This window comes from Pseudorca crassidens, chromosome 20 (assembly GCF_039906515.1).
Source record: "Pseudorca crassidens isolate mPseCra1 chromosome 20, mPseCra1.hap1, whole genome shotgun sequence".
Lineage (NCBI taxonomy): Eukaryota > Metazoa > Chordata > Mammalia > Artiodactyla > Delphinidae > Pseudorca > Pseudorca crassidens.
The window spans coordinates 13,926,583-13,943,481 of NC_090315.1; the positions used below are offsets into that span (position 1 = coordinate 13,926,583).

At 40.2% G+C, this 16,899-nt stretch overlaps 2 protein-coding genes across 18 annotated transcripts in view; one reads left to right on the forward strand and one right to left on the reverse strand.

The window, feature by feature from the left end:
* The window catches only part of FCGBP (Fc gamma binding protein), a 143,294-nt gene that overhangs the window by 32,898 nt on the left and 93,497 nt on the right, over nt 1-16,899 (forward strand). For 2 of the 11 annotated variants that reach the window (XR_010938880.1, XR_010938882.1), the window contains exons 4-5: nt 2,816-3,016; nt 15,376-15,570. The gene's annotated coding sequence lies outside the window, so the exon portion shown is untranslated. The other 9 variants (XM_067718052.1, XM_067718056.1, XR_010938883.1 and 6 more) reach the window with 8 other exon arrangements.
* ZNF546 (zinc finger protein 546) lies at nt 400-12,752 on the reverse strand. Of its 7 annotated transcripts, none has more exons than XM_067718061.1 (7): nt 12,680-12,752; nt 12,202-12,296; nt 11,833-12,064; nt 8,274-8,360; nt 6,789-6,915; nt 5,628-5,723; nt 400-4,748 (listed from the first exon to the last, which is right to left on the reverse strand). In XM_067718061.1, exons 4-7 carry the CDS (start codon nt 8,280-8,282, stop codon nt 2,632-2,634), a joined length of 2,349 nt encoding a protein of 782 aa, XP_067574162.1. In that variant the 5' UTR covers nt 8,283-8,360; nt 11,833-12,064; nt 12,202-12,296; nt 12,680-12,752; the 3' UTR covers nt 400-2,631. The 7 variants fall into 7 exon arrangements, with proteins under 7 accessions (XP_067574162.1, XP_067574163.1, XP_067574160.1 ...); XM_067718062.1 differs by having other exon boundaries at nt 12,643-12,738; XM_067718059.1 differs by lacking the exon at nt 12,202-12,296.

Consider the following 16,899-nt stretch of genomic DNA (forward strand, 5'->3'; position numbering starts at 1 on the left):
AATGATTAAATGTTGGGAAATTTCCATTAAATTCAGAGAAATTGATGACGGCTATCACCATAATATTCAATTTTGTTCTGAAGAGTCTATCTCAAAAGAAAAGTAAATAAAGTAATAGACATAAATATTAGAAAATAAATAAAACTTATTATTACACAATGTATAACCTAGAAATCTGTCTCATAAAAATAGAATGAGTGTTCAGTAGATACATAACTAATGCTATATTTAAGGTAGGAGAAAATAATTGCAAATGAATTATCCAGAATGCCATTCCAGTCAATTAGAAAACAAACAAACAACAGAACAATAATAATGGAGAAAGTCAAGAATTGGAAATTCAAAGTAAAGGAATAATGATTGGCCAAGAAACACGTTTGAAAAAATGTGCAACTGAAATTGAAATTTGTGAAAATATTTATTAAAACTTATACCTAACATAAGGCTGTAGGAATACTCAATTTGATAGGAGTTTAAGAGAACAATTTGGCAATATCTAATAGAATTGGAAGTGTATGTGACCTATGATCAATGTAGCAATATCTAACATAACTGAAAGAATATATAACGTATGAGCAGTTCTACTTCCACATGTGTAAAGAAATTCCAGCTCACAGAAACGAACAGTCACAGACAAGGATATTCACTGAAGTATATCTGAAATAGTAAAAAATTGTTAAACACTAAAAAAGAAGAGAAGGTTTAAATATGTCATGCTATGTTCATATAAAAAACTAAACCAAATGGGTTTTTAATTTTGTAGAAAGTATCAGCCCTACATTCAGAGGGCAAGCAACTGACTGCAGAGGAAGAGATGTGAGCAGCAGAGAAATACATCACACATTTCCTTTCTCAACATAGCTAAGCATCTGCTATGGTTATCTGGAGTGTCTATCTTTAGGGTCACTGTTTTTCAGTTATGGCAGCCTTGTCAGTGTGGGTTCACATCCCAAAGAAATTAGGTATTGTGAATGGGACTTCCTTAGTAAAGTTTAAGATACAGTAAGATAAACTAAGTTAAGCAAATTTTCTTTATTGTAGGCCTCTTAAGTCCTTTGCTAGCGTGATAATCAACATTTTTTTCTTGGAAGGGATTTAGTATTTAGAAGTTCATAAGTATCTCTGACCACAGAACATTTTTCAAGTACCATTAAATACTACTGTTCCCAGAAACATTCTTTTAGATATGTTGGGTTAAGGCACTGCTTATCTATCTGTAATATTACAGATATGGTACTGCTGTTACTCTCCTTCGGTGTGAAGTTATATAGTGATTAAGTAGGAGGCAGCCTTTATTCTTAGGAGTTACATGATATATATAGAGAGAGGTGAAATGTTATAATGTCTATATTTATACTTAAATAACACAGCAAAAAATGTCAAAAATTATACAGAAGCAAACCAAATATGACAACGTTTTAACAATCACTGAATCTAGAGAGGGCATACAAGTGTTCCCTGCACTATTATTTTTTTCCAAATGGACAGTGGCCTTTTCATTGTTAGTTTCTCATTTATCATGAATTTGGGGCAGAAAAAGAAGACTGTAACACGTCTGCTTTGTGGATTATAAAAGAAAAAGCTTTACAGATCTCCCTGATTCTTCAAAAGCTTTCTCTCATAATCTCCATATCCATCAACTCTAGAGATTCCTTTCTCACGTTAGTTTTCAGAAATGACTTCTGAATTTTAGAAGTGAAAGTTTATTTTACTAAACTTTATCCATAATTAATTATTAATTTAAGTAAACAAAATGAAAGGTAGTGGACAGTTTTTACAAATTCTTTATATTCACAGGGTCTTCCTCTCACATGAACTTACTAATATCACTAATAATAAAATAATATTTATTGAACAGTGCTCTTCTAAAGGTTTTGTTTTTTATTAACATTTCATCCTTACAAAAGTACTATTAGGTAGGTACTATAATCACCACTTTAAAACTGAGGCACAAAAGAAATTAAGTAAAATAGATTAAAATAAAGCACAGAGGGGAGTAGTGTCTTGCCAATACCACACAGGCAGGGGTGGAATTATGAGAACTATAGTAAAGATTTGCTATGGCTGAAGTCTTTTCCCACATCTGTTACATTAACAGAATTATTTTCTGTTACAATGCTACATAAAGTGTGGTCCATGTACTGATGCTGGTCCACAGGTTGTTTGCTTCTGGTCTGCAATGATTTAAGGTACAGACACCGAGAGCAAACATTTAGAGACATTTACAGAAAAATGACAGAGCTAATTTATGTCTGTTAAGTCCAATAATAAAAAATTGGGGGTTTTCATTTTGTATGTTTGTTTTTCTTTCAGTTTCATGTATCTGGTAATCCAGTTTCATTGTATCTTGTAAAAGTATTGGTCAACAACAATTTTGAGGGGGGAAGGGGTACCCTTTATCTTGGTTTGAGATGTACTGCAGCAGTATCATTCTCTAAAGTTAACCAAGGCTGGGTGATGCTGTAATTTTTCAACTCTTTAAATCAATATATATAGTATAAAACTACTGCTGTTAAGTTTTGAGCACGAAGCAAAAGGGATTCCTATATGTTCCCTAACAAGTAAAAACTTTCTTAAATCAATTATGAATTCTGTTGTTATAAAAGGCATTTTCTAAAGGCCACTGTATCTTTACATTATGAATGGGGGTTCCTCACTAATATGATTTCTCTGATGTAAAGTGAGTTGATCACTACGAATAAAGGCTTTCCCACATTCTTTACATTTATAGGGTTTCTCACCAGTATGAATTCTGTGATGTCGTGTAAGTTCTGACTTAACACTAAAGGCCTTCCCACATTCTTTACATTTATAGGGTTTCTCGCCAGTATGAATTGTGTGATGTCGAGTAAGTTCTGCTTGAAGACGAAAGGCATCCCCACATTCTTTACACCCATAAGGCTTCTCACCTGTATGAAGTCTAAAATGTTGAGTAAGATGATATCGGCGACTAAAGGTCTTTCCACATTCCTTACATTCATACGGAATCTCACCAGTGTGAATTCTTTGATGTAAGGTAAGTTGATAACTACAAATAAAAGCATCCCCACATTCATTACATATGTAGGGTTTCTCACCAGTGTGGATTCTGTGATGTTGAGTAAGATGATAGTGCCGACTAAAGGTCTTTCCACATTCTTTACATTTGTAGGGTTTCTCACCAGTATGAATTCTGTGATGTTGAGTAAGATGATTGCTACGAATAAAGGCTTTCCCACATTCCTTACATTTATAGGGTTTTTCACCAGTATGAATTCTGTGATGCTGAGTAAGTTCTGTCTGAAAGCGAAAGGCCTTTCCACATTCTTTACATACATAGGGTTTTTCACCAGTATGAATTTTATAATGTTGAGTAAGATTGTAGCGACGACTAAAAATCTTCCCACATTCCTTGCACTCATAGGTGTTCTCATTGGTGTGAATTCGCTGGTGTGAAATAAGTTGATTGCTACGAATAAAGGCCTTCCCACATTCCTTACATTCATAGGGCTTTTCACAAGTATGAATTCTGTGATGTTTGGTAAGTTCTGCTTGAAGACGAAAGGCCTTCCCACATTCTTTACATCCATAGGGTTTCTCACCAGTATGAATTCTGTAATGTTGAGTAAGATGATAGCGACTACTGAAGGTTTTCCCACATTCCTTACATTCATAGGGAATCTCACCAGTATGAACCCTCAGATGTAAAGTAAGTTGATAGCCGCAAATAAAGGCCTTCCCACATTCTTTACATTCATAGGGTTTCTCTCCAGTATGAATTCTACAATGCCTAGTAAGTTCTGTTTGGAGACGAAAGGCTTTTCTACATTCTTTACATTCATAGGGTTTCTCACCAGTATGAATTCTATGATGTCGAGTAAGTTCTGCATGAAAACTAAAGGACTTACCACATTCTTTACATACATAGGGTTTGTCACCAGTGTGAATTTTCTGATGTTGAACTAGGTATGAGCCATGACTGAAGGCCTTCCCACAGTCATTACATTTATAGGGTTTTACACCAGTATGAATTTTCTGATGTTGACTAATATGTCGTTGTACCCTAAAGGTCTTTCCACAAATCTTACATTCATAAGGCCTCTCACCAGTATGAATTCTTTGATGTTCAGTGAGCTGATAGTGAAGTCTAAAGGCCTTCCCACATTCTTTACATTCATAAGGTCTCTCCCCAGCATGAATTGTCTGATGTACTCTAAGGTCTCGAACACGACTAAAGGCCTTCCCACATTCATTACACTCATAGGGTTTCACACCAGAATGTATTCTCTGATGTTCAGTAAGATGATAATGAAGCCTAAAGGTCTTTCCACAATTGTTACATTCATAGGGTCTCTCCCCACCATGAATTGTCTGATGTACTCTAAGGTCCCCTACACGACAAAAGGCTTTCCCACATTCCTTACATTTATAGGGTCTCTCACCAGTATGAATTCTCAGATGTTGAATAAGGTATGACTGTTGTCTAAAAGCCTTCTTACATTCCTTACATTCGTATGATTTCTCTCTAGCATGAATTTTCTGATGCAGAAGAAGAGGTATATGTTTTTGGATTATCACTTGACTACCACATCTCATTTGATGTCCTTCTTGTCTCTCAAATTCATGTTTATACTGCAAATCATTTCTGAAAATGGTATCCTCACAGATGTAAGTTTTACTTTTGTCCACTCTCTGCAACTGAAACAGATATATTTCACAAATATCCTTTTCCGGAAATAACTTCTTGGTGACATACTTAGACTCCAAATCTGGAAAAAAAACAAAAAAAAAAAACAAGAAAAAACCAAGAAGGAAACAAATGCTGTGATGTGATTTTTCTATGTTGGGATAGAATAAGGGATTGCATCTCATAGGCGAAATAAAAGACAAACTAAAAACAATACACATTAGATGAAAAGGTTTAGAGCAGGGGTCTGCAAACTTTTTCTGTAAAGAGCCAGAGAGTAAAAATTTTAGGCTTTGTAGGGTATGTGGTCTTTGTTGCAATTATTCAGCTCTGCTCTTATAGCTCAAAGGCAGCCATAGATAGTATGTAATTGAATAAGTGTAGGTGTACTATATTACCACTTTATTTATGGATACTGAAATTTGAATTTCAAAAATTTTTATGTTTCACAAAATATCCTTCTTCTGATTTTTTTCAACCACTAAAAATGTAAAAACCAGTTTTAGCCTGTGAGCCACACAAAAGCAGATGGTGAACTGTTTGGCCCTTGGGCCTAAGTTTGCTGGATCCTGATTTAGAGAACTCTAAATTGTAATGCAATTTGAAAGAAGGCAAAAGACTTAATGATGTGACTCTAAAAGAGGGTAAAATAAGTGATTAGAGGAACAAGTTAAGTCAGTGGTCCTCCTACTTAGGATGGATGTAGGGGAGTTCCTTACATATACTGCTCTTCAGGCACCGACCCAGACAAGCGGAATCAAAATCTATAGAAACAAGTCCTATATATGGGAGCTCATGTTGAGAGGATTTGAATGTTTTCCCAGATTTCAGGCCTTTTCCCCACAGGCCTTGGGCCTTCGAAAGGAGCTTTCCAAACAACATCTTAGGGCCATGCCTCTCCCCGACCCAAAGGGCTATAACTTGTGACAGCATCCCCCTCGCTTGATTTGTCATCACTGACCTGTGTACCAGCTTCTTGTTCCTTCTCTCATTACCGTCCAGGGCTCTTTCTCTTGCTCCAACAAAGTAATCACGTCTGGCTTAGGAGAGGAACATCCTGCTCACGGAAAAGAAATGCCACATGATTTAGAACAAACAAACAATAAACCTTAAGTTCTAGATGACTTAATTTAGACTTGGTTACATTTATATTAAATTGTAGGTCAAAATAGTATTTGATAAAATGAAAAAAGGCCATTGAAGAATACTGACATTTACATGGACTCATGGTCACAGGACTAAAGAGGCCAGATAGGGGAGGGAAAAGGTTTGCTCTGCTTTTAAAGGCAGTATAGAGAGGGGTTGAGGACACAGACTCTGGAGCCCTGTGGTCTGAGTTCAGATCCTCTGTCACCCACCAGCTGTTAATCCTTCTGTGTATTATGCTTTTATCAATGTCAATGGGCCTAATATTACCTACTTCATAGGGCTCTTGTAAGAATTAAATGAATTAATATATATGTAAGGGCTTGCAAGGATGCCTAACATGTAGTATTATTTTTGTTGTTGTTCTTATTATTTTTTTACATAAAAGAAAAATACTGTTTCCTAAAACACTTCCAAGTTCTTCCTCAGAATTCTTTCAATAGAAAATGCAAAATTCACAGACTAGAATTTTCAAGCACAAAGTAGGTTGAAGAGAATATGTCTTTTCTCTGATGGGATATGTTTGCTTGAATTTTAAATGGATATTGTTAACCCAGTTCACCACTATATAAAATGTAGAGATTGATCTGATCACAAAAACACAAAACCCTGAGACTAGCTAATCTCTTTTCAAGTGAGTCAGACATGAACACAGAGCAGCTACAGGAATTCTGAGCATACCCATTATATGACACCTGGCTTCTCTGATAATGTCTTGGGATTCAAATCTAGGACTAATTTAGAAAAACAGGCAATTATAGGAAGGGCCAGAGGGAAGAGAGAAGGTCACTGCAGGATGGAGAAGATGATGCTTAACCAAGTGCCTATTTCCAACCCAATAATGCTCAAACCATTTCTTTCAAAATAGGGGGCAGACATTCAGCTGGTGTCTTAAAACAGAGCTCTGAAATTCAACAATGGAGAAAACTGATATTCCAGAAAACAGATTGTCAGTTATTTGCACAGATATCCTTACCCAATGAGACCAAGTTGCTGTAGTTCTCCAACATCACATCCCTGTACAAGGCCCTCTGAACAGCGTCCAGGCACTCCCATTCCTCCTGGGAGAGGTCTATGGCCACGTCCCTGAATGACAAGGACATCTGAAATGACAGATCCATGTATCATAAACAACGTTTAAAATGTATTTTCAAGATGGAAAACTGCTTTGCAAGAAAGAGGCAATGATATAGCAAGCAGCAAACTGAGGTTCAAGCCCGTGATATGTAGGGAAGAATAAGAAAATCTGTGATTTCTAAAGTGGAGTGCCTATACGCTTTTAAAGAATACAGTAGGTACAAACAGAATGTCCTGTATACCATGGGATGAATGAATGAATAAAATAATCAAAGGTTCCCAATGAAATGAAATCCTATAAATAAGCACACTGCCTATCACGTGCCTGCCGTTTAAGTTCTGAATAAATGTGAGTTCCATTCTCTTTTCCCTTCAAGGAATTTTTTTTTTAAGGAATTAAAAAAAAATGAAGTAATGAATTGTTTTTTCCCAAAAGTACTCTAAAATCTCTATCTTAGAAAATAGGACGCGATTGACATTTGATTTCCTTAAAACTCAGGTTCATCATTATGCAAGAAAATGTCATAAGCATTTTTCCTTGTTATAACAAATGACAAACTCTTCAGTTAATTTATTTACCGGCTGGCTAATCGTCCATCGTGTGAATATATCAGACTAATCCTTCTGTCATATTTAGGCATTTATTTTGGACAAGATGTCTAAGGTCTTCCCCAGTCCCATTAGCCTTTCTTCATTCCCCATAAGGGATCTGGAGGGTCTTCCTACCTGCTCCCACCATCCCTCAGGAGCACTTGTCTTGATCCTGAGCTGGAGGATGCTGATGTAGGATGATCCACAATGACACTGATGTCACTAGAGACCAGCACATCCTCCTCAACCACAAAATTGACTTTTGCCCTGTTATTCATCCCTCTGGGGACCCCCTGGATAGATCCCTGATATCCCCACGTGCAGGCCTCAGTCACACTCCAATCTTGCCCTATAAGTTTCTCAGGGTATGGGATCTCATCACATGCAGAACACCCAACACTAAATTCCATCTTATCAACCTGTAAAACTCAGGTCTGTGGAGTCTAATGGACCATCATGTCTGTGTCATAGAATCATGACTCTAACAAGGGAAGTTCAGATATCTCCCTCAAGCAACTTCATCCATCACTGCTCCATCAGTGCTCCTGAGAGAGACTGGGCACTTGGAGAGGTGATGAATAGGTGAACACAGGTGAGAAAGAAGAGGGGCAAAGAGAGAAGAGGGGCAAAGGAGGAGGCCACTAGGCTGTATGACACCATCCTTCACTGTGATCAGAGCAACTGGGCGCAGCTTCAGCAATCAGGTTGTCTTAGGAAGGAAGTCTCAGGATAATAAAAATGATCCCAGGAATTCAAAACCACGACATCTCAAGGAGGATAAACATGAACTTACATGGGCCATGGTTGTAGAACTGCAAGAACTTGTTCTCCTCTTTGGGCTTCCTCCGCTCGAAAAGCACAGAGTCCAGAGAAGCCAGGACTGGGGGAGGAACAGGAAGCTTTGAGACCAGGTGTGTCTCAAAGAAATCCCCAAATGACTTAAGTTAACATGATCCTGTTTTGCCTTCTTTCTACTTCTACCCCACAGTGCCCCACATACAAATCAGGAGAGATAAGAGGGAGCTTGGATGAAGCCAAGCCCTTCCTATACCACAGGGAACCAGCTGCACAAGTGTAGATACAGAGCAGAGGCCTCCTGCATGAAGCCAGACCAGGCACTCTAGCACTCTAGCAGAAGGGTCTCCCAATTTCTGATGACGTTATCTGTAGCTGTTCCATTAGTCTCACTTTGAATCTAACATCATTACAAAAAAAACTGTAAGTTATGAAGTTGTGAGATCCAACATGACAGCCACATATGGCTATTTAAATCAAATCAAAAATTTAAATTAAGTAAAATTAAATAAAATTAAAAGTTCAGTGTCTTCAGTTGCACCAGCCACATTTCATGTGCTCGATAGCTTCATGTGGCTAGTAGCTACCATTTGGAGAATGTAAATACAGAAGATATCCATCACCACAGAAAGTTCTACTGGACAGAGCTGGTATGAATCATACAGCCTAAATTCCATTTTTTACCGTAGAGTTCCTCTGAACTCAGAATAATTTGGTCAAAACCTGACAGAGGTTGCTAGAGATATAATATCTCCTTCCATGAATCCCCAAGGCATGTGACCTGAATTTCTCTAGTGGCTTTATTACCTCCTATCTCATGCTTATTCTGTCTGCTCTGATTTTATATTATTTGCTGTATAACAAGAAACTTAAGGGATAGTAACTATGTTTCAGTGCTTGTATTCCTCTAACTACTATGATGAGATTCAGCATACTGTGAGCCCTTATGTCTGTTATTTGACCAAAATTCCATTTTTGGCAGTTTTTCTTAGCACACTAAGATACATGCACAAGATGTTTATCACATAACAACTTAGAGTAACCAACTGTTAGAAAAATAAATAGCTACAGGAGGCAACAGGTTGCATAACTTTGGGTCAGTTATGATGGCAAACTAGGCCTTATTAATGTTGGAGAAAGACATTCATGACGAATTACTGACTGATACAGGCAAATTAAAGAATTATAGGGAATTCCCTGGCGGTCCAGTGGTTGGGACTCTGAGCTTTCACTGCCGAGGGCCCAGGTTCAATCCCTGGTCAGGGAACTAAGATTCCGCAAGCAGCACAACGCGGCCAAAAAACAAAACAAAACAAAAAAGTATGTAAAATGAAGGGAGGGATTATAATGTCATTCATAAATACAGGCTCTGTTGTCAGACTTCCAGAATGTGAGTCCTAGTCTGACAACTACCAACTTTTCAGTTAGTTTATTGATAAACCAGGGATAAGAATAGCACCTACCTCCTAAAGTTATCATGAAGGTTGGGATATTACATAGACACCACTTAATGACATATAATTACTAAATAAAAGTTAGATAGTATTGTTATTAGATAAAATTATTTTCTACTTTCTTTTTTTATAGTAATATTTGAGTCTCATGCCCACTCTTTTCCTGCCGCTACAAAAGAGACACCATTCTTCAACATAAAGCTAAAGTAAAGAACCTAATAAGGTATTAAATGGAGAACGTTAATAAGAGGTTCAATCTTACTCTCCTGTCCTATGTAAAGATTTACATGAATATTTATAATTATTACCATCTTATTCTGTTTTCTACTATTATAAATCTGTCTTCTAAAATGTTACTTGCATTAAAAGATACTTGGACTAGAGAGGGTATTGCTATGTCCTGTGAAAGCAACTTTAAAAATCTAAAAAAAGTGTAATCTGAAGCTTATCTTATTTGATAAATTGTGCCATAATGATTACTCTGAATTGATTTATATAACCCTAAAAGGCATAAATCTGGAGATGTAAATACTTGGAAGGTTTGTCAAACTAGAGGGCTTCATTGGCACTTTCCTCTTCTTTCTGTATTCATGGAGGTATAAGAAACCTATGGTAGAATTACTTTTTCTAAATAGGAGTTGGGGAGTCTGTGTCCTTTGAATGTTCAATTAGAATAATTTCTGTTCTGTGCGCACACACACACACACACACACACACAGCTGGAGAGAAAAAAATTTTGCTAAAATAAACCTCCCCAAAAAGAATTTGAAAAAGAATAGATACATGTATATATATAACTGAATCACTTTGCTGTAAACCTGAAACTAACACATTGTTAATCAACTATACTCCAGTGTAAAATAAAAAGTTTAAAAAAAGAAATTATGAGTTTGGGTTCAAAACTTCAATTCTACTAGCTGGGATCTAAATATTTTGGAACTCACTACAATTGGCTAAGGGAGAACTAAGAATGTCATTACCTAAGAAAAGACTTCTAGTAGAATTCTAATAAATCTGGCTCAACAAATCACTCCTCATGGAATTTTTGTTGTTTATTACTACAAGTTTTGTTGTCACTTTGATCTGAATGAGATGTTCCAAAATAAAATTCAAACAGCATAGTATAAAAAAAAAAAACTTCCCAAAGTATTAATAGTGGTGCTGGGGCTATTTAACTTTCTTTTTTATAAGTCCCCCATGTAATATAATTGAATAACTGATTCTTTTTGCAAAAAATGAGCATTAATTCCATAATCTTAAGTATACAATAAATCTATATCCAATTTTAAAATATTTGAAAATTCTTGGAAGCAAATCTGTTTGACATGTGTGGGAATAGTAAGGGAATCAGTGTGACCATTATAATAAAGCCTACCAATTCCTGAACATTCTTCTTCAATACAATGAGAACTTTTTACTGACAAAATTCTCCTCTGAATGGACATGTCAGGTGAGGGGCATCTGCAGACTAAATAAGAAAATTTGGGCGAAGCAGACAGAACAGTGTTTGGTTCTTTTTCTCTTTCTCCACTGAATAATCAACTGAAATATCGCTTTGGATATAACCTTGTAAAATGTCTCTGAATTCCAATAATAGTAAATGACATTCATATAAAATTTAAAATTTGAGTATTATTGTTCATCACAATGAATATTACTTTACTCATATGTACATTTTTTTCTTTTGACAAACTCTTTATAAACATAAATCTCAACCCATTGATTCCTTGGAAGAAATCCTTGACCATGATGATACAGACTTCCACGCTCAGACTTCCATTCACATTCCTGCTCCTAAACACCTTAAAAAACAGACGCCTCTGATCTTGCCTTACTTTTAAACTTAGGTTCTGCAGAAGATCAATGATGTGATTCCACTTAAATATTAATCTCAATAAAACAAAGTTTTAACTTTAGACTCCAGGATATATATTTCTTACTATTATAAAAAGTGAGTGAGAGAGGGCCACCTGCACGGCCCCTCATTCATTGGGAAGGAAGGCCTAGAATAGGCCACTGGACATTTCATGAAAAGAAAAGCAAATGCTTCCATGTACTAAAAACAAAGATTCATTTATGAACAAAGAGGAAGTAGAAACTCACCTGATCTGTACTTTTAGATGTGCAACAACAATTTTCCCCTCCTGCTCAGGATACTTCTTGGGGGAGAAAGGCAGGACTGGGGAAGAAGGAAATCATGAGACCTTCTTCAGGCCTTTCTTAGAGCACAGAGAGACGGAGAAGTTCCCTCCAGGGCCACATCAGCTCCGACCTCACACATATGACCAGATGAGACAGGGAGGCTGGAACCTGTCTCTGAAATCACAGCCGATTCCTAGAATCAGAGATATGGGAAAGCTGTGGTTCTGAAAAATGTAGCAGCACCCACAGCGCCTCCAAGTAGGAACCCCTCCCACCATTTCGAGCCAGGAGTTTGTCTTGGAGACACTTTTAGCTCTAAAAGCCCCATACCAAGCCCAGGACTGTGTCTTCTTGCTTTCTGAGAATCTTCATTCTAGGGTTCAATATTTGACTTCCTCTTGGGAAAGTCTGCACAGACACCCGGGCTGTGAGGGAAGGAAGGGGAAAGCAGCAGGGGCGTGGGTCAGCCACACACACCGCTGAGCCAAGCACCAGCATCAGAATGACAACCGTGCCCACCGACAGGAGGCCCAACTTGGTTCTGGAAAGCGCGCGGGAGCGCGCGCGCGCACACACCACACACACACACACACACACACACACACACACACACACACACACAGCCTGTCACAATTAGTCACACAATCCCCCCTCTCTTCTCCTCATTCCAATACAGGCCTGAGGCTGCGGGCACGATGCGCCCTGGGCTCCTCACTCTGGGCTACAGCTCCATCCCTTTCCCTACCCCAGACGAGTCCTGCTCCGCCTCACCTAGCACCAACTTCTCCCCAGGTTTCGACTAACTCACCCGCGGTAGCTGAAACACCCAGTACGCACGGCTAGAGGCCCTCCAGGTGGAAGTTTACACCACCCCCCTGGGGCTTCTGGGAAATGTAGTCCACAGCCGGAAGCCGGTGGGCTGGGCTCTGAGTGCGCAGGCGCAGGCACGCTCGGGACAGAGCGACTCAAGTCCCAGAGCCGGGGACCCGCGCCCTCGCGAGGTAAGCTGAGAGAACTCACAGCGGGGACCTGTCCAGGCTGTGCGAGCCTCGACGGACCTCCAGAGTCTTGACCGCCCAGTGCGTCCGTGGGTGCCGTCCTGAAGCCGAGCACGTGCGAGGCGGATTCTGTCAGATTCTTCCCTCCGGGTAGTCCCCTCGCGTGTTTCACAGGCGTGTGGCCCTTTGTACCCGGCCTCATGAGCGTGTGTCTGTGTGTGCGCACCTGTCTGCACGCGCGCGACGCCGTGAGGGTTGCGGGGCTTCCCCGCCTCTGGCCGAGGGTGAGTTGTGTTTCTGCGTGTGTGTAATTCTTTGGGTGCGAGACGGTGTGTGCCTGCAGCGGCACCTGACAGGAGGGAGGCCACAGAAAGCAGCCTGGAGTGTGATTCGTGACCGAGCAGTGAGGCGAGAGGCGCGGTGGGAGACTGGCTGTGCCGGACTGTGACTGGGGTGGTGTGTGTGTGATGGGGTGGGTGTGCGGGGCGCTGTGTGACCGGGGCGGTTGGCGAGTGCAGCATAGCTGTGTGAACCTGAGTATCTGCGTGTAGAACGTCACGGGTGCCAGTGGCCTCGCGACTGGGTGTGTGTGATCGCGTGCAGCCACAGGCCTATTACAAAAAGGATATGGTGCATCTTCTTGCAGCATCGGCTGTGTATTTCAAGATCTGGACCGAAGATCTGTAATTTATCTGTCAAACAATTTTGTATAGAATCAAATGAATTTTTTCCTAGAGAAAAATGTAAATCATATTAATTTTTTTTTTAAATATGAAGGAATTCTTTCCACTCTTCTGTGCTGTGAGGGGTCTCGTGGCAGATACATTTGAGAATCTTGGGCTGAGGGGATAGCTTTCTGCTTGGAAAGGCAGCGTGCCATAGTATAGCGAGCCCACAATTAGTCAGACGCTAACACATTTTGCTCTTCCTCTTCCCTTCCCTTTCTGAGCAATTCAGTCCTAAAGCCAAAAGATGGGCTTAGAGCAGGGTCTTTGAGCCTGAGCAGGATGAGGAGGGTGTTTGTGCAGCTGGTGGCTTGGTGTAGGGTGACAGGGAGCATTCCAAGTGGTGGAATGGCTCAGCATGGGAGTGTCAACCTGAGCAGGATAAGGAGGGCGTCCACACAGGAGGAATGGCCTGTACGGGATTTCAGAGCCTGAACAGGGTGAAAAGGGCATGTGGGTATGGGTACTGCCCAGCATTGGGTGTTGGAGCCCAAATTGGGGTGTTGGAGACATTCATGTCGGTTGGATATAGGAGGTAGTGAGTCTCAGAACCCAAGTAGGGTGAGGAGAGCATCTGTATGGGGAAGGGCGCAACAGGGTGATAGGAGTTTGTTACATGCAGTGGCAGGCGGGGGTGGAGGTGGGGTTCTGATCAAGTAAGTAAATATATTATTGGGTTGGCCAAAAATTTCATTCGGGGTTCTCTGGAAGCTATTACAAACGAACTCTTTGGCCAACCCAATAAGTGCATTGAGAGCAGCCAAGCTTCTCCCTGTCAGCGGGGAACCTCAGATATGGAAAAGGAGAGATCTAGAATGAACCTTGTGATGGCACGTTGAAACTAGATGCAGTGGTATGAACTCACAATTATGTATATGGATCGATATAAAAATAAGCAGGTGCTGGGCCACTGAGGCCACCAGGCTCACTTTTGGGGAGAACCCTGCTCTCCCTTGCAGGACTCTGGGTTCAGCGTCTGCCTGGCCTGACGTGTCCCTGCTTTAGCAGGAGGAATCACCATGCTGAGCGTTCCACTGGAGCCTCCTATCCTATGACATAAGACAGTAAATATACCTTAAGATCCTGAAGAAGAAGCAAAATGTCCAAGTAATATTTTGGGATAATTTGTGAGGACAAGTAAAAAAAAATTATGTAGTCATTAGGACGCTGAGCACTGTCTTCTTGTGGCTCCTTCATCCTCCTCCCCTCCCTTTGAGACTGACATGGAAGACCACGTTTGAGTCATCTAGGTTGGCTTTGGTGTGACCTGTGCCATCATGACATGGCTTCTGGTCTGTGCAGACAGTGGTGACGTTTGTCACATTGCTGCATTGGTACAGAGTCATTTTTGATCAACAGAGTCCTTTTTAACTACTTAGCAGTACATGCACTGTAGTCTCATCTGAGATATGCTTACTGATGCTGGTCGTACTCAAAGGAAATGTTACCAAAGAATAGATGAAACCTGGGGAAATGATTGACATTTGTCCAAACTGGCTGTATCAACCCAGGGTGCCCTCTCCATTGCAGTAATTACAGATGTGTTCACAAAATGGATCATCACTGCCTATGGGCAGCTGTGTAGGAATTTCTTTTTCAGTGGAAACCTACAGCCTGGTCCTTGGATGATGGTTACGCAAGTGTTTTATTTATAATAAGTTGTTACATTATACACTTATATTTTGGGCTCCTTTATGTGTATTATTTTTACAGTTAAAAACAAATAAACAAAAAGGTTTACATATATTTAAGGGTTTTTTTTTTCCCTCTTGTCTTTGCAGAGCAGAACAGAGAAAAGCGATATGCGTTTCGCTTGGCAGGAAAACACTTGCTTTCAAGACTACACTTCCAAAATGCATGAGTGTCTGGGCTGTTCAGCAAGCCGGCCTTAGTTTTTCCCTCTTAACGCGGTAGCACGTACTTGAGAACAAAAAAAAGCAGCCCCTGACATCCAGGAACTGGCCTGACACTTACAGGTATGCCTCAGTGGTATTGAAAGCTGGCCTGGTGCTCACAGCTGGGCCTGTTATCCTGTTGCACATGAACAGTCTCACAGAACATCAATATCAAGGTCACTCTGAGACCATAATAATGGTAGGCCATTTCATAATTTTGCCTAAGCACAGACAGCAAGATTGCTGGGCAACCCACAAAATATACCAAATATCCCTTCTCCCAGCTAATGTGAGTGGCTACCACCTCTTACCAGTTATAGCTTTAGCCTCACACTGGTCTGCTGTCATTTCTTAGGTACATGGCTTTGTTCTTTTCCCAATCTCTTTGCCCTTTATCACTGATGTTTAGGATGTTTGTCACTTCAGCAATTTCCTTCCTTTACCGTCCCTCCAAGAGGACTTGTAAAATCCTTTTTTTCACGTGGTTTTGTCACTGTCGTTTTTTAAGTACCTATTTTAAAAGGTCAAATATATATAAAGTATATTAGAAACAAAAAGCATTCCCATGTCACCCTCACCCTGTACTTCCCTGTCTACTTCCAAGAGGCAAGGACTTCCCATCCTCATTTGTTTCTTTTGAAATTTACTTCCATATATCTAAGTTACATGCTTTTGTAAACTCATCAGTTTTAGATATTAGCTGCTGCTGAATGTGAATGATGAGGACTTTAGGTGTCTTAACAACCCACTTTCCTGTTTCTCTCATGCTGCTTGGTTTCCTCAGAAGGAATCCTTCAATTGCCTGCCCAGGGATCTCACTTAATCTCAATCTCATCTTCTGCACGGCCCAGCTCTCATCCTTGCTCCAGGCACACCAGCCCAGAGACTGCTGGTCCAGCCTTTCCAGAGTAAATCTGAGGTCTTCAGCCAGGCTGGGGAAGGGTCACAGGGCCTGGAGTAACAACAGCTCATTTGTTTCCTGCATAATCAGTGTATCAGTTCTGGTTTTTATACAGCCTTTCAGGTAGTCCTCCTGTTTCCAGGCCTCACCTTCAGAACCTGGCACCTCTGGTTTCTGAAAGGGGAAAATGACTGTTTCTGGGCTTCCCTTGAGTTCAGGTTCAAGTTTCCTCAGGTCTGCTACATCAATCAGCAGGTATCTGCCCCTTTCCAAAATTGCGTTGCTGCCATCTCCTCTCTCTTCCTGTGTCCATGTGAATTTACACCTTACTTTTGTTTTCGTGAGGTGCCAGGAGAGAGGAAGAATTAACTTCTCCGCTCAACATGCCATGCTTATCTAGCAGAATCACCCCTGTCTCTTCAAGGACCTGTGATTCCTCAACTATTTTTCCTTATATCTTCTTCCCATCTCACTCCCAAATATATAGTGACATTCATACTTTTGTTCAA

Coding starts and splice junctions, on each gene's coding strand:
- ZNF546 (XM_067718058.1), bottom strand. CDS start 6,933: ATGGATCTGTCATTTCAGATGTCCTTGTCATTCAGGGACGTGGCCATA. Junction 5,724..6,788: donor CAGCAACTTGGTCTCATTGG/GTAAGGATATCT, acceptor TTCCGTGAGCAG/GATGTTCCTCTCCTAAGCCA. Junction 4,749..5,627: donor AACAAGAAGCTGGTACACAG/GTCAGTGATGAC, acceptor TTTTTTTTCCAG/ATTTGGAGTCTAAGTATGTC.